Source organism: Oncorhynchus masou, chromosome 21 (assembly GCF_036934945.1).
Source record: "Oncorhynchus masou masou isolate Uvic2021 chromosome 21, UVic_Omas_1.1, whole genome shotgun sequence".
Classification (NCBI taxonomy): Eukaryota; Metazoa; Chordata; class Actinopteri; order Salmoniformes; family Salmonidae; genus Oncorhynchus; species Oncorhynchus masou.
In genome coordinates, this window is record NC_088232.1 from 38,151,774 (window position 1) to 38,172,666 (window position 20,893).

A 20,893-nucleotide genomic window follows, 5' to 3' on the forward strand; every position below is an offset into this window, starting at 1 on the left:
AGATATCCATAAAAAGTGTCAGTTAAAGTTTGCCACAAGCCACCTGGGAGACACACCATACATGTGGAAGAAGGTGCTCTGGTCAGATGAAACCAAAATTTAACTTTTTGGCAACAATGCAAAACGTTATGTTTGGCGTAAAAGCAACACAGCTCATCACCCTGAACACACCATACCCACTGTCAAACATGGTGGTGGCAGCATCATGGTTTGGGCCTGCTTTTCTTCAGCAGGGACAGGGAAGAAGGTTAAAATTGATGGGAAGATGGATGGAGCCAAATACAGGACCATTCTGGAAGAAAACCTGATGGAGTCTGCAAAAGACCTGAGACTGGGACAGAGATTTGTCTTCCAACAAGACAATGATCCAAAACATAAAGCAAAATCTACAATGGAATGGTTGAAAAATAAACATATCCAGGTGTTAGAATGGCCAAGTCAATGTCCAGACCTGAATCCAATCGAGAATCTGTGGAAAGAACTGAAAACTGCTGTTCACAAATGCTCTCCATCCAACCTCACTGAGCTCGAGCTGTTTTGCAAGGAGGAATGGGAAAAAATTTCAGTCTCTCGATGTGCAAAACTGATAGAGACATACCCCAAGCGACTTACAGCTGTAATCGCAGCAAAAGGTGGCGCTACAAAGTATTAACTTAAGGGGGCTGAATAATTTTGCACGCCCAATTTTTCAGTTTTTCATGTGGTAAAAAGGTTTGAAATATCCAATAAATGTCGTTCCACTTCATGATTGTGTCCCACTTGTTGTTGATTCTTCACAAAAAAACACAGTTTTATATCTTTATGTTTGAAGCCTGAAATGTGGCAAAAGGTCGCAAAGTTCAAGGGGGCCGAATACTTTCGCAAGGCACTGTACATGCATGCACACGCACACGCGCATACACACACACACACACACACACACAGGTTGCCAAGGGTCGCATGACTGCCCAGACAGTGGTTGTGGGTCGTGTTGTCCCATGGCCAGACATGGTTAGGATGACTGGGAGAGAGAGCGAGGAGAGGGAGGATGTTTTGGCAGCTTGGCTGGCTAACCCACCCCCACCTACAGTATGACTCGCACATGCCGTGTCTAGTACCTCAGAGGGCAATGTCTGTCTGTCTATACTCTTAGAAAAAGGGTTGCAAAAGTTTTTGGTTTCAGGTAGAACCCTTTTTGGTTCCAGGTGGAAAGCTTCAGGGTTCCATGTTGGGTTCTACCTGGAACCAAAAGTGGTTATTCAAAGGGTTCTCCTACAGTATGGGGACAATAAAAATAAAAAAAACATTTATGATCTAGGTAACACCTTTTTTTCTAAGAGTGTATTTGTCTGTCTTTCTGGTTTGCATCCTGAGTTTCTAAATTGTTTAATTATAAATGATAAATTAACATATGACTCTACAGAGCCCTGCCCAGAGTATGAGCTTTCTGAAAGTGTCAATACCACAATCAGGTTTAGTCCGGTTTAGATATTTGAGGGGGTGGGGGGGGGGATTCACAGTCATGTTTTGCTTGAATAATGCATTTTAGTAAATTATGTAGTAGTGGATCTATGTTTATACATTTTCTAAATATTGAATAAACTTGTTGATTTCTCCTTTGTCCTGTACTACAGGTGTGAAATAAATATCACTAAATAATTATATTGTGTGACAGAAAGTAGAAAAGAATAGTGAAAGAGATAGTGGGAGAGAGAAATAATAATACCTGAGAGGAGAGGAGAGGAGAGGAGAAGAGAGGAGAGGAGAGGAGAGGAGAGGAGAGGAGAGGAGAGGAGAGGAGAGGAGAGGAGAGGAGAGGAGAGGAGAGGAGAGGAGAGGAGAGGAGAGGAGAGGAGAGGAGAGGAGAGGAGAGGAGAGGAGAGGAGAGGAGACAATAACAACAAGGAGAGGGTAAACTGAAGTGCTGGAACTGCCTCTTCTAATGAGGCTAAGATTAGGATCCTATCAAGTGGTAAGTGAGGGTGGAGGGTTGGTTTTGTAGGCCCAAAACCACCAGTTCTTACAAACACAGATGTGCAGTGAGTCAGACATATACACAGAAACACACAGTCTCTCTCTGAAGGAGCTCAGAGACAGAACCCTCTCTGCTTTGCTCTGCTTCTTTCCTCTCTCCTTGCGGCAGCAAACCCCACTCATCTCCCTACACTATACAGCACTCTTTCTCTCTCTCTCTTATGATCTCTGCCTCTCGCTAACGCTTTCTTATTTCTGTTTCTCTTAATGTGTGTTTAATGTTTTTCTGGTTGTTCACATTGGGTTTCGGCACCCTCTGATAAAGTGGCGTAGGCCTCTGCCTGGTTTGAACTTAAAAGAAAGTAGAACATTCAAAACTTGGCCAATCTTTGACCAATCAAAAGACAGAGAGAAAGGAGAGAGGGAAAGAGAGAGCTGTGGAAAGTAAAAGCAAAGAGGAAAAAAAGAAGCTACACAGAGTAAGAACGAAAATAAGAGAGAGAGGAGGGGAGGAGAGGCCCTGTGACCTCACGTGACATGTGACGCGGGCTCCACCACTCAAGGAGGGGAGCTGGAGGATGGCGAGGATACAGAGAGAGCTGTGGCTTTAGCCGGCGCTAGTAAACACTGCCGCTCCAGTCAGGTCACCACCGTGGGACACCACGTCTCCTGACAGAGAGAGAGAACCTAGGTAACCTCAGAGCCACTGCCCACTGACGGACTGGACCAGCACAGCACCACACCTCCCTGCCACCCTACCCCAGGCCGCTAACAGGACGTTCAGATCTGATACAGCAACGGTGAGTCCACAGGAAGGCCAGAGTCCTGGAGGGGGACGGTACCACTGCACCTCAGTATAGCCACACTCACCCTAACTCTCCCAGACTATCATTCTCTCTCTCACTCTTACTCTCCCTCACCTTATCATTTTCTCTCCCTCTCTCTCTCACTCTCCCTCTCCCTCACCTTATCATTCTCTCTCCCTCTCTCTCTCACTCTCACTCTCCCTCACCTTATCATTCTCTCTCCCCCTCTCTCTCTCACTCTCTCACTCTCCCTCACCTTATCATTCTCTGTCACTCTCTCTCACACTCTCTCCCTCTCACTCTCCCTCACCTTATCACTCTCTCTCCCTCTCTCTCTTTCTTAATGCCTTATACCCCTGGTGCAGCAAACATATGCTGCTCTCTTTGCAGGCTTGTGGCTAGGGATTCCTGCGGTAGTCACAAACCCCAAATTCTTGGTAGCAAACAGGCTCTGAGTTCCAGGATCTGTCCTCTCTTGCTCTCCTCTCTCTCACTCTTTCATTCTCTCTTTCAACCCCTGTGTCTCTCCAGGGTTGATCATTATCAACTGTAGAGGGCTGGCGACGACTCTGGCACCACTTCAGGCACGAGGACATGGCTTCTAACAGCATCTTTGATTCCTTCGGCAACTACGGCCCCACTCTACTGAGAGGTAAGAACTCTTTCCTTCTCTCTATTCTCTCTCTCTCTCTCTCGCTCCCTCTCTCTCCTCTGTCACGTCTGTGGCTTGAGGTGTTAGAGAGAGAATGATATTGGCGGCTCTGGCGGTCCCCTCATTCCCAGTTGTTTAAAATGTCTGTTTGGCAGCAGAAGGAGTGTGAGGGTGTATGTGTGTGTGTGTGTGTGTGTGTGTGTGTGTGTGTGTGTGTGTGTGTGTGTGTGTGTGTGTGTGTGTGTGTGTGTGTGTGTGTGTGTGTGTGTGTGTGTGTGTGTGTGTGTGTGTGTGTGTGTGTGTGTGTGTGTGTGTGTGTGTGTGTGTGTGTGTGTGTGTGTGTGTGTGTGTGTGTGCGAGTTTACTTCAAAACAAAAAGGGACAGCAACACCTCTGAAAGTGAAACTTTATTTTGGTGTTTGAGTAGACCCTCTCTGGTATCCTTCCACCACACAAATGTCCTTAACGTTCCTATTTAATTGGATGAAAGTTGGCATGGGTCAGTACAGTAGCTGAGGCCGTTAGACAGGGTCGTTACAGCTTTGGGCCTCAGTGCTGTGTTTTATGTAGTCTTGATGGTGCACACCGTAATGGGCTTCTTACCACAGGCATCAAGTGGGAGATTTTCTAGCTCTCTGGGAGAGTAAGAGGAAGGCTGACCAGCCTTTACTGGAACACAGCAATACAATAAAACAGAAAGAGAAGAAACATTGGTCTGTCTCCTACACTACTTACAGGAGGTACTCTTGGCCTGTGTGGTGAGGTGAGTGCATTACACTCATGCTGAAGACTGCTCTTAATGAAGGAGCCATTTGTTTCCATGGTTACCTCAATCCAGCAGCCCTTACTTGGAAGTACATCCTACCTTGACTTCAAGTTAAGTTAGAGAATTGTTCAGCTGTTATAATAAAACAATAAATTATACGATTATTTGATAATAATGTAGTAAAATTAGATTACATATAGTGATAGATGATTCAATTAGGTTTTTCAGTGAGTGTTGTCGTGAGAGAACCTCAGCCAACACCCACTGCACAGTTATTTCAAACACTCTCAACCTTTAGATTTAGACAAGTCAGATATTCTGCTATGACAACCAGAACATACACTCCCTTACTTACACTCCCCTATTTACACTCCCCTACATACACTCCCCTACGTGTTTATTTGGACAGTGAAGCTAAAACTTTTAATTTGGTTCTATACTCCAGCATTTTAGATTTGAGATCAAATGCTTTATATGAGGCAACAGTACAGAATGTCACCTTTTATTTCAGGATGTTTTAAAACAACTCTGTTTTACATTTTAGAAAGCACTTTGTGAATCCACTCCCTCCATTTGAAGGTGTCATAAGTATTGGGACAAATTCACTTATAGTGTACTACATTTAGTCAGAAGTTCAGTATTTGGTCGCACATTCCTAGCACGCAAAGTCTCTCACCATTACCAATAACAATGGATGTTAGGGTTTTCTTGGGAGCATGATAATTATGCATCTGTAACTTTCTCGCTCATTATTATTCACGATTTATTCATGATTATCCATAATAATGGTAGCATTCACATCAATGTAAAAGTATTCAGAAACATATTCTATTATTATTTACAATAAAAGTGACTCCAAAATGACATAATACATTATTTCCCATTAATTTATTTTGGGCACAAGATAAACTAAAACACAACCAAAACAAACTGAAATTGCATCCAACAATTTTGTAAAGTCACAAGCTTAACCTTCATTTGATACTAGGATAGGACAAAATGCACTGTACATTAATGCACTGTAAGTGAATTTGTCCAAATACTTATGACACTTTCAAATGGGGGGGCCGAGACACATAAAGTGCTTTAATTTCTAAACGCTAAAAAATATGTATAAAAATACCCTCAAATTAAAGGTGACATTCTGTACTGTCGCCTCACATAGAACTCTGCTCTACATTCCAAAATGCTTGAGTATAAAGCCAAATTAAAAGTTTTAGCTTCACTGTCCAAATAAATACAGTTGAAGTCGGAAGTTTACGTACACTTAGGTTGGAGTCATTAAAACTCGTTTTTCAACCACCCCACAAATTTCTTGTTAACAAACTATAGTATTGGCAAGTCGGTGCATGACACAAGGAATTTTTCCAACAATTGTTTACAGACAGATTATTTCACTTATAATTCACTGTATCACAATTCCAGCTGATCAGACGTTTACATGCACAAAGTTGAAACTTCCATGGCTTCTGAAAGGCTAATTGACAGTATTTGAGTCAGTTGGAGGTGAACCTGTGAATGTATTTCAATGTCTACCTTCACACTCACTGCCTCTTTGCTTGACATCATGGGGAAATCAAAAGAAATCAACCAAGACCTCAGAAAAACATTGTAGACCTCCACAGGTCTGGGTCATCTTTGGGAGCAATTTCCAAACACCTGAAGGTACCACGTTCATCTGTACAAACAATAGTACGCAAGTATAAACACCATGGGACAACGCAGCCGTCATACCGCCCCAGGAAGGAGATGCGTTCTGTATCCTAGAGATGAACGTACTTTGGTGCAAAAAGTGCAAATCATCCCAGAACAACAGCAAAGGACCGTGTGAAGATGATGGAGGAAACAGGTACAAAAGTATCTATATCCACAGTAAAACGAGTCCTATGTCGACAGAACCTGAAAGGCCACTCAGCAAGGAAGAAGCAACTGCTCCAAAACCTCCGTAAAAAAGCCAGACTACAGTTTGTAACTGCACATAGGGACAAAGATCATCGTTACACTCCCCTACTTACACTCCCCTGCTTACACTAAGTAGGGGCTATGTAAGTAGGGGAGTGTAAGTAGGGGAGTGTAAGTAGGGAAGTATAAGCAGGGTAGTGTAAGTAGGGAAGTGTAAGTAGTGGAGTGTAAGTAAGGAAGTGTAAGTAGGGGAGTGTAAGTAGGGGAGTGTAAGTAGGGGAGTGTAAGTAGGGGAGTGTAAGTAGGGGAGTGTAAGTAGGGAAGTATAAGCAGGGTAGTGTAAGTAGGGAAGTGTAAGTAGGGGAGTGTAAGTAGGGAAGTGTAAGTAGGGGAGTGTAAGTAGGGGAGTGTAAGTAGGGAAGTGTAAGTAGGGGCTATGTAAGTAGGGGAGTGTAAGTAGGGAAGTATAAGCAGGGTAGTGTAAGTAGGGGAGTGTAAGTAGGGAAGTGTAAGTAGGGGGGTGTAAGTAGGGGAGTGTAAGTAGGGGAGTGTAAGTAGGGAAGTGTAAGTAGGGGGGATGTAAGTAGGGGAGTGTAAGTAGGGGAGTGTAAGTAGGGAAGTGTAAGTAGGGTATAAGTATGTAAGCAGGGGAGTGTAAGTAGGGGAGTGTACGCAGGGGAGTGTAAGTAAGGAAGTGTAAGTAGGGGAGTGTAAGCAGGAGAGTGTAAGTAGGGGAGTGTAAGTAGGGGATGTAAGTAGGGAAGTGTAAGTAGGGGTGTGTAAGTAGGGAAGTGTAAGCAGGGGAGTGTAAGCAGGGGAGTGTAAGTAGGGGAGTGTAAGTAGGGGAGTGTAAGTAGGGGAGTGTAAGTAGGGAAGTGTAAGTAGGGGTGTGTAAGTAGGGAAGTGTAAGCAGGGGAGTGTAAGCAGGGGAGTGTAAGCAGGGGAGTGTAAGTAGGGGAGTGTAAGTAGGGGAGTGTAAGTAGGGGAGTGTAAGCAGGGGAGTGTAAGCAGGGGAGTGTAAGCAGGGGAGTGTAAGTAGGGGAGTGTACGCAGGGGAGTGTAAATAAGGAAGTGTAGGTAGAGTAGTGTAAGCAGGAGAGTGTAAGTAGGGGAGTGTAAGTAGGGGAGTTTAAGTAGGGAAGTGTAAGTAGGGGAGTGTAAGTAGGGGAGTGTAAGTAGGGGAGTGTAAGTAGGGGAGTGTAAGTAGGGAAGTGTAAGTAGGGAAGTGTAAGTAGGGGAGTGTAAGTAGGGGAGTGTAAGCAGGGGAGTGTAAGTAGGGGAGTGTAAGTAGGGGAGTGTAAGAAGGGGAGTGTAAGTAGGGAAGTGTAAGTAGAGGAGTGTAAGTAGGGGAGTGTAAGCAGGGGAGTGTAAGTAGGGGAGTATAAGTAGGGGAGTGTAAGTAGGGGAGTGTAAGTAGGGAAGTGTAAGTAGGGGAGTGTAAGTAGGGAAGTGTAGGTAGGGGAGTGTAAGTAGGGGAGTGTAAGCAGGGGAGTGTAAGCAGGGGAGTGTAAGTAGGGGAGTGTAAGCAGGGGAGTGTAAGTAGGGAAGTGTAAGCAGGGGAGTATAAGTATTACACAGTTTCCTCTCTTTTTAGCTGCTTCAAAATTTGATTCATATTATTTTGCTATCAATCTAAAAAGTCCCTAACATGCCATTTTAACGAGAGCACGTCGCTGTGAGAGTCACTGAGCCATTAATCTGAGGAGGTCTGGGAGATTGGTTCCCACTGTTTCTGCTACAACAAAAAATGGCAAAAAAATCTCCACTTTATTGAGGCCTGGTTGTTGTGTTAATTAGAGACAGCCACAAGAGAAGTACTACCAGCTCCTAATTGTTTGCAGAATATATCTTAACATTTCTGGAGTCCCGGTTCCCCCGCTACCCACACAAACTCACACACATTCACACACACACACACACACACACACACACACACACACACACACACACACACACACACACACACACACACACACACACACACACACACACACACACACACACACACACACACACACACACACTCCCATCTGCCGCTCATATGAAAACAAGCCTTTGATATCCCTACTGGAACCACAGTACAGTGAGCAGAGTGACAGAGGATGGTGTTCTAGTGTTCTCACAGCTCAGACAGCTACTCAGTCATTTATAGTTTCCTCTTGACAAAGCCGCATCTCTGCACCATATCTTTCTCTCTCTCTCCTTTGTCCTCTTTCTCTGCATCACTAAGTATGCCTCTCTCTCTTATTCCTCCTCTCTTTCTGCATCTCTCTCATCTCTTCATTGTTGATTATCATGCAGTCGTGAGGTTGTAGTTGTTGGTTGATTATCCTCCATTCAAGTATTAACATGTTGCTCTCTAATGTCTGAATAAGATCTGACTTGGGATCAGATCTCATACTTAGTAGGGTTCTTTTGTAATGGGATTCGGATGCTTGATTTAGTTTTTCAGAAGTATCACTGTAGCGAGAAGGGAAACTGAGGTGCATGCGAAAGATAGGCTGGAAACAAAGAGAACATTTAAAGCTGTAATCTCCATTGGAAATCATTAGTGAATATGCAATATCCTTTTACAATTCGTTCAGTCTAGAAAATGAAACCAAACTGTAACAGAACAAAGGCCAAAAGTCATTCAATCCTCCAGTTCAATTTGAAAGCATTTCAAATAAAGACTACCTCATGTAAGCAAGATACTCTGGCGGTTAGTTTAACAACTTGCATTACACAGGCGTAACAATTTGGCCAAGATCTTCTTTTTTTTGATTGAAATCAAACTGTAATTAGGAGGAACGGTTTGAAAAAATCAAGGAGACTGCTTAATGTTTGTGGATAACTTTATGCTTCCAAGTCCTGACTTTAATCCTATGATACATGAATCCTAAATGGAAAAGTGGCTGTACAGTGCATTCGGAAAGTATTCATACCCCTTCCCTTTTTCCACATCTTTTTTTACATTAAACCCTTATTCTAAAATGTATTAAATAAATGTTTTTTTCTCATCAATCTACACACAAACCCCACAATGACAAAGTGAAAACAGGTTTTTAGACATTTTTGCAAATGTATTAAAAAAAAACTGAAATACCTTATTTATATAAGTATTCAGACCCTTTGCTATGAGACTCGAAATTGAGCTCAGGTGCATCCTGTTTCCATTGATCATCCTTGAGATGTTTCTACATCTTGATTGGAGTCCACCTGTGGTAAATTCAATTGATTGGACATGATTTGACAAGGCACAAACCTGTCTATATAAGGTCCCACAGTTGACAGTGTATGTCAGAACAAAAACCAAGCCATGAGGTTGAAGGAATTGTCCGTAGAGCTCCGAGACAGGATTGTGTCAATGCACAAATCTGGGGAAGGGTACCAAACATGTCTGCAGCATTGAAGGTCCCCAAGAACCGCAAAGACTCTTCCTAGAGCTGGTCGCCCATCCAAGCCTAGCAATCGGGGGAGAAGGGCCTTGGTCACCTTTCCACAGAAGTGACCAAGAACCCGATGGTCACTCTGACAGAGCTCCAGAGTTCCTCTGTGGAGATGGAAGAACCTTCCAGAAGGACAACCATCTCTGCAGCACTCCACCAATCAGGCCTTTATGGTAGATTGGCCAGAGGGAAGCCACTCGTCAGTAAAAGGCACATGACAGCTCGCTTGGAGTTTGCCAAAAGGCACCCAAAGGACTCTCAGACCATGAGTTGAGTTGAGTTTATTTTTATTTTTACAGGGACAGTGCACATTAATCAACATTTCAGTAAAAGTGACGGTTTTAGCCACCAGGCTCATTTTCAACCGCAGTCCTTGGGCAGGTTATTCAAAATAATTACAATAACAATACAGACAATCAATGAGCAGTAAGCACAGTCAGAGCAACATAGGACAAGCATGACATAGCATGCAGACAGAACAACATAGCACAAAAAGCAACAAGAAAAGAATCCATAAAAGCAACAGTTTTTCCACACCTCACAAGCTACAGACAACAGACAACATGGTAAATGGCAATACACAACTAGGGATTATGTCTGATTGGCCTTTAGCCATGTCTTCATGTTTTTTTGTGAAAGTGTGATCGGTGGTGCAGTTATGTGTGACTGATGGCAGTGTATTCCAAACATGGGAAGCTCTCACAGATTGACTCTAGGTGCTTTTCCTTAAGGGAACTATACCATGAGAAACAAGAGAAACAAGAATCATTGGTATGATGAAACTAAGATTGAATTATTTGGCGTAATGCCAAGAGTCATCTCTGGAAGAAACCTGACACCATCCCTACGGTGAAGATGGGGGTGGCAGCATCATACTGTGGAGATGTTTTCCAGCGGCAGGGACTGGGAGACTAATCAGGATAGAGGGAAAGATGAACGGAGCAAAGTACAAAGAGATCCTTGATGGAAAAGCTGCTTCAGAACACTCAGGACTTCAGACTGAGGCAAAGGTTCACCTTCCAACAGGAACTTGGCACACTTCCAAGACAATGAAGGAATGGCTTCGGGAACAAGTCTCTAAATGTCCTTGAGTGGACCAGCCAGAGCCCGGATTTGAACCCAATCGAATGTCTCTGGAGAGACCTCAAAATAGCTCTGTAGCGATGCTCCCCATCCAACCTGACAGAGCTTGAGTGGATCTGCAGAGAAGAATGGGAGAAACACCCCAAATATAGATGTGCCAAGCTTGTACTGTTATACCCAAGAAGACTCAAGGGCGTAATCGCTGACAAAGTTACTTCAACAAAGTACTGAGTAAAGGGTCTGAATACTTATGCAAATGTGATAAAAATAAATAAAAAATAATACGTTAGCAAAAATGTCTAAATACCTGGGATATTGTGTTTAGATTGATTGAAGTATTTTATCAATTTTAAGCTGTAACATTAAAAAAAATATGGAAAAAGTCAAGGGGTCTGAATACTTTCCAAATGCACTATATACATCTTACCAGAAGTCATGAACTTTTTAATTTGACTAGTTCAGAAAATTGTCAATATCAAAAGTTCTTCAGAATTGTTTCAATATCTATCTCTATTGATTAGCAACTCAAGAGAGATCCTGTATAGCTTACACATTGATTAATGTGTTCAGAAATGTTCTGAATATATCAATAAAAGCACGCGCAGAAACCCTGTCCACAAGCAAGTATAAAATGATATTCTTAGTTCCATCACATTAAGCAGCAGCATATCTCAAGCTGAGAAGTGAACACATATGAGCATGTGATGTGCAACATCTGATGCGCTTTGCGTGAGAAAAGAATGTGCTTCACCTCAAAAACCTCACTCCTGTAGCACAGAGAAGGGGAGAGAGAAAATAGAGAGAAAAGAGCAAAGAGAAGTGAGAGAGGGACACTGAAGCTCTTACGGTATTTATAATACTAGATCAGTTAGTACACTATGGCTGAGTGTAAGTGTGCGAGATGGAGAGGCTCTCTAAAGGCGCTAATCTGATACAGACGAACAGCTTGTGTCGTTCTCCAATAATAACCACAATGAGGTTACACCTGCTCCTCTCTCACAACAGACCTGTTATCCAGAGACACACCAAGCATCCAACCATTACTGGAGATATAACCATCTGAGGTATGCTAAATACTCACAGAACTAGCATTAATAGCTTGGTATCTCAAATTCTGGAAATCTTGTTAATACGCATAGGGATAAAAAGCCCACACTCACTTTCTTTATTGACTTTTATTGGGTTACAAACCTTCCACTTTGGCTGTATTCAGTGTTTGAGCCAGGTGATGTACCTAGTTTACAGTGAGTCGGACTGGGCATAGGCACTGGGTCATATACTTGGTTTGGTTCCCTGACTACTTTTCGTCCTAGTTGTTTTCCTCCTAGTTGGGAAGCTTGTTTTCCCAGCAGGCCCTTTAGACAGGAGGACGTTCAGACTGTAACGCTCAGGGGAGCCAGTTCCTTTGCGTCTGAAAAAAGGCTCCAGTTTATTAGGGTGGGAATGGTTTTATATGTTTGGCTTGTTGCACTGTATGAATGAAAGTTAATTTCTGTGTGAGAAAAAAATGTACAATGCTTTGCCACGGTAGTAGTGGGGTTATTTTGGTGGATTCTGGGAGGTGGTCTGGTTAGTTCTACAACTCGGAAATTAAAAGCTGAAAGAGTCATGACTGTTAGAATTGTGTGAGAAACTTTGGGTAAAACCCTCAAATGAATTCTTTAACATTACGGAAAATCCTCAAGATGAATTTAACGTAAGGATCAGATCTTTGATGCCAAAAACATTACAACAAAGTTATTGTGGCAGTGTCATAAGTTACTAGACAGTAGCTTACTATCAAAAGTGTAGAAATCTGCAGTGAGGAAGAATGGCCCCCGGGGAATTTATTAATCACTTAGACATGTGGTGTGTTTTTCCCCCCTCCTAAATGAATAATATACTTAATTGGAAGCCAGTCAAAGCCTTTCTGCCGAGCGTCGGGCCTTCAAAGCCAAAACATGGAGATTGGCTGAGTGAGCTGAAATCTGTAACCAGATATTAAGAGTTTCAATATTCGAAAGCTAGGCAAATAATGAAAAACTCACAACGGCCACCGAGTAGCGGAATCCTGTCTCCAATTTAGCCGAGTATAATATCTATTTATAAAACTCTGAGGGCATATTGGATGGGAGCAACGCTCTGGACTTGATTAGTGTTGTAAACGTTTGAGGTACTTATTTACTTTTTGGACTGTCTCATCGTTTTCACTGTCTGTCTATACCCATTGATGGGAAACGCCTTCAGGGTTCGCCAACAAGATGGCTTCCAGGTAGAGGAAGGGAGGAGACATTTGCTGATTTTGTGGTCAATCAACCCCCAAACCCCATCTCCCCTAAATTGTTTGGCTGAGCATGTTAAACTCTATATAATGTTGGTCAAGGTTAAAGTTGTGCTAAGTGTTGTAGTAAATAACGTTTTCTGGTGGTCAACCAGCAACCACATGGCTCCAAGTTGAACCCTTTTGGGTTCTGTGGAAAGGGTTCTACATGGAACGCAATAGGGTTCTACCTTGGACCAAATAGGGTTCTTCAAAGGGTTCTCCAATGGGGACAGCTGAAGAATATTTTTTGTTTGGACAAGTAAGTATTTTGGAAAGGCAAACAACTTATATTTCCATCAACAAACATCACTGGAGGGGTGACCAACATGTTTCTGAAATGAATCTTGAAAACAAGCTAAAGATAGACTTTGCATTGCATGGCATGGCTGGTGTGTACTGTGAATATGATCTGATGCTGGTTCCCGGCCAGTGGGCCATTGTGACAGACTGGATGAAGAATGAAGAAAGCTGTATGTGGAGTCTCAGCCCCTTTAGCACAGTTCATCCAGAGTTAGACTGCACGTTACGAGCAGCTCTCTGATTGTCTATGGCAGTTCTGAGGAGACTGAACGCTGTGAATGTATGCTAAATACATTACCACACCACCCTCAGACGAACAAAAAGGAGAAAATATGTATTATACCCTTCCATAATAATTACAGAATGAAATAATTGGTATGGTGAGAGACACAAATGTTCAAGTCTGTCATGATACAATGCACTGGGATGTCAGCGCAATTTATAACGTCTAGACAAGTTATTTAAACTGGGACCCTTCGATGTGGAAAATAAATATCGGAACGGGAACACTAGCAAGCAAGGCAGGAAATTATTCAGACGACGACAATACGTGGATAACTGGATAATGAGATAGAAATGATCATAATATAGTTTTTTATTTGATATTTTAAAGTCTCCCATCTACTATATATGGCTGCTGTATTCAGACGAATCATTTCTTTAAGTTTAATCACCTTCTCTTATGAGCTGATAATATTTCATTAGGCCCTTATGATGCTGTTGGTTAAATCCACATCATTACTATCGTGCTCTTCATGACCTCATCCCTTTCGTCTGAGAGACAGTTGAATTATGAACAAACCCAGGCTGTTAATGTTTTATTTAACTTATTATGCAGTTGTATAACATATGCCCTAAGCTACAGCTGGTTTCATGCAGTGAGGCAGCTGACATTTAGGGACAAGCAACAGTCTAATACCACCAGTGATTATGGCATAGTGACCTAAGTGTGGCAATAATTAAGTTACAGGAAGATGATATAAGTACTATTAAGTCTTAATTGCCATGTCATTAAGTGTGTATTACCGTGTAATTAACTTTGATTTCAACATTTCCCAAGCAAGTCCCTAGTTAGAAGTGTTGGGCTAGTGAAGGAGAAACTAGATCATAACCAACAACTAATTTAAAGGAAATTAAAGAGTGCAAATGAAGATACTCCTTGAATATACATTCATTATATGTAGTTTGTAACGCTATCTTGTGAACAAGATTAAACAAACCGAGACAATAATTGGAGTCCATATGACCTGAATTTGAAACTTCTAGAGCATGTTGTTGATTTTCAGAAGGCATGACCCCCTCCCTGCATGCTTAGTGAATACCGTTAAACAGATGCTTTGAAAAACATCCTATCTGTAGCCACAACATAAAGACAAATCAGCCCATTTAGGATAGTGTATGACAACTATTGCGGCTTTTAGTTTATTTTCACATTCAGCTCATTTCAGTTGCCTATGTACAGTATGACACATCTGGTCATCTGGTTTTAATGTGGAGACATGGAGCAATTCAACAGCAAAAACAGGTCAAACTGAACGTTAAGACTGAAGCCTTTTTTCCCTTCATTACAAGAAATCTTTAATCTTGCTCAAAACATCCATCGCCCATCCCTCTTCCCAAAAGCAATAAAAAAAAAGTTAATTACGGTGGAGGAAAAATGCAGATAATGATAGGATATAGAAGCTGTAGGCTATGAAATTGTTTTTTATACTTTTTTCTCGGTTTTTCAAAGAAATATCTCAAGTTGTTTACGTTTAGTTAATTGTCTTTGGTGCAATGAAACGCATGATTTAGGGATGTGACAACCTGCCCAAAAAATATAAAAAGTTATTTCAAGAGACGAAAATTTCAGAAATGGGAATTTTTACTTCTTGACTTTTTGGACACAATATTAGTCATAGTGAAACTGTCCTCTGTGAACTGAACCCTCTTTAATGTACTGTACTTTAAGACTATATTTGGCAGATATAAGGGATTTGGCTTTTACATTAATGTCTTCAAGCAAATGCCAGTCAATTTAGTGTTGGTGGTCATAATGTATTTTACCAGTCACAGGATTTGGGGAATTTCTACTTGTATAGTATGTAGATACCATAGCGAGGCGCAGTGTTTTGTCAAATGGGTAGCTAAAAATTAACAACGTTTGTATAATGAAACTCAATACTGAAAAGACCATTCTACAACGGGTTAGTCAAAACTAACAGTGTGTTGAGACGCATTCGCAGCCATACTAAACATTCAGTTTAGCACAGGTAAGCCGATGACGGAAAAATGGGAATCTTGTTTTCGGTTCCATCTGAGGAATCCCTGCTCATTCACTGTCCCATCAGCCAAGCCAGCCAATTCATTTACTGGATCTCCACTGTGAAAGGCATCTAAACATTATTTCCCCTTGCTTCAAGCCTAACATTTGGTTTGCAACAATGGGGGTTTGTACAAACGTTTGCTGTCTGTCTCTCGATATTTGCAACATGGATTCAATTTTGGACATCTTTTCTCAGCCAGTCGAAATCATGAATCAGCATCATTTTTATGGATATATACAAAGAATTGTCAACTAGAAAAAAGTGTAAAAAAAAATAAATGAAATGCAGCTACTTTTCTGTTATTCTAGCTGCACGGTTTGACGCAACTGTGTTAGCAGTAGTTGGCTAGCTAGCAAGCAAGCGATGAGAATGTTGCCAGCCCGCATGGCAACGGAACATTTAGATTGAACGACTGGATTTAGACTGGGTCGCATCTCTGGCAACCTAACCGATAGAATGAATGGCCAGCCAGCTTGACTAGCAAACAAACTGTAGATGTGTCGGGACTAGGCTGAGGAATGAAACAGTAGCCTATGAATACATTTCTCAAAATAACGTTTCAAAAAAAAAATTGGCAACCCTCAAGGTTGTGCAAAATGACAAAACAACTTTTTGGCTGTGCTGATTTACGGTACTCAGTTCAGCCTCGTACCTACAGTATGAATGCAGCACAACCGTGCTAAAAAAGTTGTTAAGCTTGCCCTCTCGTGTACAATTGCTTTATTGATAGTGAACATGACAAGAATACCAAGAATGGAAAGAATGCTACAAAAAAAACTATGTAAGAAGAAGTATTTTCCCCCTATAAGACTGACCTGAGGTAACCTTGGTGTGATCTGTACCTTCTCTCCAGCTGCTCAGCTCTGTAATCCCTCAGCAGAAAGCCCTACACGGGGAATACCCCCCCCCCCCCCCACCACCCCCACCCACCCACCCTAGCTATGGAGCAGAAGTGGTCCCTCTATCCCTTCCCATTCTCTCTCCCTTCTCTGTCTAGTGCTAGGTCACTCCATCTGGCTCTGAAACTCTTCTCACAGACAGGACACAGACAATCACGCACGTCGCACACACCCATCACACACGGAGGCTGCACACACACATCACACACGCAGCCCTCTCCACACACACACATACAGACACACACATGTCCAGACAGCTGACTGAGAGTATCTCTGTGTGCTGAGTCAGAGAGAAGTACTGTACAGTGTGTCAACATGATGACCATGTCATTCTCTCCCTCTCAATCCTGTCTGTCCTCAGTGTAATAGTCAGTAAGAGGTCACAGATGGCCTCCTGTTGATTTTATAACAGTCCAGGAAAACCCACATTTGGGGTAGACGCTGACTTGTCTAAAAATACTGTGTTGTAAACCATCCTCCCTGGCAGTGGTGATGAATCATTTATTCTCACCTTCTCCCCCATACTGTCAAACACCAACACACCATCAGCTGAAAGGTAAACCACTGTGATTTAAATCCTCACAAACCAGACTCTGCTCTTCGCGGCCACACAGCCTACACTGAACCTGAACGTTACCATCAACAAGAAACCTCTTATCTTCACACCATCTCATCCACCATCCCTTTGGCATTGAGACAGGATGTAGACTACAGGGCTACCCCTGCTAACGTAACCAACCAATAACCAAGCCAACAGAAAGACTTGTGTGTTACATGTAGCTCGGGGCCAACCAACGATCCTTTAATCAGCATCATTTCACAGCAAACAGTCAGTCAGTCAGTAGACTAGAAGCCTGTTATGGGTTTGATCAGGCTAATCACCACACAACCAGCCAGACTCCATCCTCCTGATTGGATTTATAAACGCTTGTTTGTTGTCATCGTCGTTAGCCTGGCCCGCCCCGGCACTGAGGAGCCCGAGTGGCCGAACACAGCAATCAGATGATTACAGATGTAGGATCTTAATTTGAGCCAGTTTGCTACAACAGGAAATTAATCCTGCAGCAACAGGACATACTAATTATTATGTGGGTTATAATTAATGAATATTTTTGTAGGGGTTGATACCTTTTTCGTAAGGGAAAACATAGTTGGAAATGTCTAAGTGGAAATTGCAAACTTCAGAAGCCATTTTAAACCTCAAATACACTACAGGTTTTACATGTACTGCATTGCAGGAAAGTTCTCCCACAACAGGGTGATCAAATTAAGATCCTACATCTGTAGTGATCAGTTAGGTCTTCTCAGAGGCTCTGAGTCACAGAGAGAGAGGAAAGGTAAGTACGCTACACTACATGGGGCAAGGTGCTAACTACGCATGGGCAATGCCACTACGGATTAGTCACAAAGGCAATGCCACTAGGGATTAGTCACAAAGATTATGAGAGGAAACACACTTCGGAGCTCATAGAGAGGCAGAGACAGAGAGAGATGAATGGAATGGAGAAAGAGAGTCTCCGTCTGTCCAGACACTGTGAAAGAGACAAGAATTCAATAAAAATCACAGCGATGATGCTGATGAGATGATGCTGATCCCTTCACTTATTATGATTGAATTCAAACTCAGTTGGGTTCAATTTGATGATTGACAGTAATAATTTTGTGCACAAAAGACAAGAGTAGTTTTATTGCAAGTTATAAAAGGATTTACTGTATGTCTGTGAGTCTCCTGAGCTCTTGAAACTCTCTGACGGAGAGGAGGAGCCTCACCCTTCCTGCATCGGGATGAAAGCCTTCAGGCCCATTGCAGGAGCTCGCTGCTTCCAAGAGTTGTCTCACGTCTGCAGTGGAAAGTGCCATGGACAGTTGTCAGGAAACAGGCCCTGGGTCACTGTTTGATTCTAGTCTTGCTCTGTGGTGAGCCAGACAGGGCTGGCGAGATTGAAGTACAGTGAAGAGGGAAATAAATGGGATTTCAATATATGGAAATGCTTTTATGCATCTTTTCACTTGAAAGAGTGTGACAGAACCTGGGATGACCTTTGTTTAAATACCCAAACAAGGACGAAAGAAGTTTAACGGGGCAGGATAGCTGCATAGACAACAGATGAGATAGTGACTAAGTGAGTAAGTGTGCGTGTGTGTGTGTGTGTGTGTGTGTGTTTGAGTGTGTGTGTGTGTGTGTGTGTAGACAGTATAGTAGGCCCATCACATTGGCACAGTCAGGGATTAGGGATTGTTTGGTGAATTCCTTAGCGGCTAGCCCTTTCTTCTTAGCAGTCATACCACTCATACGTGACATACCTTGTCGTGTTCCTTCATATTTCCAGAGGGAAGGGGCCCTATGCTCTACAAAAAAATAAAAACATGTGGCTTTTGTTGCAGGAAGGAATGAACAACAGCATTCCGTGAGCAACCACATGAAAGGTCCCTCTCGCCACGAGGCTAAACGAGGGCAGGCTCCCCTGCCTCCTTCTCCTGACGCGACTGTGACTAATTAACTAGAGAACAGAACTGACACTCCAGTCTATACATCTTCTCTTCTCTCCTCTCTTCTTCTCCAACTCTCTCCTCCCCTCTGTTTAGCTTTCCTCCTCTCTCTCCCTCTCCATTCTCTTCTCCTCTCCGCTGCTCTGCTCTGCTCTCTGCTCTCCTCATCCACACTGTTTAATTGTATAGGGCTCCACTCTGTGTTACGGCAGAGGGGACAGCCACACACGAGCACAAAGGGGCATTGTCTGCTGGTGAAAATGTGGTTTACAGGCCCAGCTATAATGGCTTGGCGGTTGCTGGCAGCCATGCATGCTTCCTAATATTCGGTTCACATGCGATTTCATTTTGGGAAAACACTGAGTTATGGGGCTTTGCCTTTGTGCAAGAGGGACGCCTCGCCTCACAACTTATTTTTGGAGCCGGCGGGCTCGGGACTCAGCCAGCCTGGCCTCAAAGACTAGACGTAACATAGTAGACGTAAATCTGTGACAGCCAGTTTAGGATGATATGTTATGTTTGGTATTGTTACATATGACAGAAGGTTAGGGGAGAGTGGAATAAGTTGAGCCAAAGGGTTAGTTGAGCCACCCATTGTTTCTAGGAAAGCATACACAAAACAAATCATGTGACCAAATATTTAAGAAGAGGTCATCATTTTAAAAGTTAGAAGAACAAAAAAGGTTGATTGAATACCCCATGCAAATGATGATTACATATTGTCAGTTTTATGCATAATATGCAGAGTATTTTTGCAATGTGTCATGCATATGAACTCAAGATGGAGCAGACATCATCATGCCCTGTGTATACAAATGTAAAACAAGCACAGGTCTATCCCCTCTTGAGGTTCTTTAGTGAGCAACCAAGGAAGGGAGAGAAGGGGAGAAGTTCAGTACCAAGGGATGAAAAAAATGTACCTTATGACACTTAAGAGGTATATTGACAAATAAGAAAACAAATGTGTATCTGTGTGAAAGAGAGGCTGTGAGAGAGTAGCAGAGGAACACAAGGTCTCATCTGATGACATGGAGTCTGAGCTGTATAACGAGAGGCTGTGAGAGAGTAGCAGAGGAACACAAGGTCTCATCTGATGACATGGAGTCTGAGCTGTATAAAGAGAGGCTGTGACAGAGTAGCAGAGGAACACAAGGTCTCATCTGATGACATGGAGTCTGAGCTGTGTAACGAGAGGCTGTGAGAGAGTAGCAGAGGAACACAAGGTCTCATCTGATGACATGGAGTCTGAGCTGTATAAAGAGAGGCTGTGACAGAGTAGCAGAGGAACACAAGGTCTCATCTGATGACATGGAGTCTGAGCTGTATAAAGAGAGGCTGTGACAGAGTAGCAGAGGCACACAAGGTCTCATCTGATGACATGGAGTCTGAGCTGTATAAAGAGAGGCTGTGACAGAGTAGCAGAGGAACACAAGGTCTCATCTGATGACATGGAGTCTGAGCTGTATAAAGAGAGGCTGTGACAGAGTAGCAGAGGCACACAAGGTCTCATCTGATGACATGGAGTCTGAGCTGTATAAAGAGAGGCTGTGACAGAGTAGCAGAGGAACACAAGGTCTCATCTGATGACATGGAGTCTGAGCTGTATAAAGAGAGGCTGTGACAGAGTAGCAGAGGAACACAAGGTCTCATCTGATGACATGGAGTCTAAGCTGTATAAAGAGAGGCTGTGACAGAGTAGCAGAGGAACACAAGGTCTCATCTGATGACATGGAGTCTGAGCTGTATAAAGAGAGGCTGTGACAGAGTAGCAGAGGAACACAAGGTCTCATCTGATGACATGGAGTCTGAGCTTGATAGAGGCGATGACAGAGTAGCAGAGGCACACCAATTTACGGGTCCTTATCTAACAATGCAGAGTTGGCTATATACAGGAAGTATCAGTACTGAGGCATTGTGCAGGGTACTAGGTTATAACATGGCTATATACAGGAAGTATCAGTACTGAGTTGTTGTGCAGGGTACTAGGTAATAACATGGCTATATAC

General features: G+C 42.8%; 1 protein-coding gene across 3 annotated transcripts in view; it reads left to right on the plus strand.

Moving 5' to 3' along the window:
* Window positions 1–2,436: 2,436 nt before the first annotated feature.
* Window positions 2,437–20,893, plus strand: part of LOC135508305 (runt-related transcription factor 3-like) — an 87,724-nt gene continuing 69,267 nt past the window's right edge. The window contains exons 1-2 of one of the 3 annotated variants that reach the window (XM_064928395.1): window positions 2,437–2,753; window positions 3,291–3,411. In XM_064928395.1, the coding sequence (XP_064784467.1) occupies window positions 3,354–3,411 (58 nt within the window). In that variant the 5' untranslated portion in view covers window positions 2,437–2,753; window positions 3,291–3,353. The remainder of the gene's footprint in view (window positions 2,754–3,290; window positions 3,412–20,893) is intronic. The other 2 variants (XM_064928393.1, XM_064928394.1) reach the window with 2 other exon arrangements.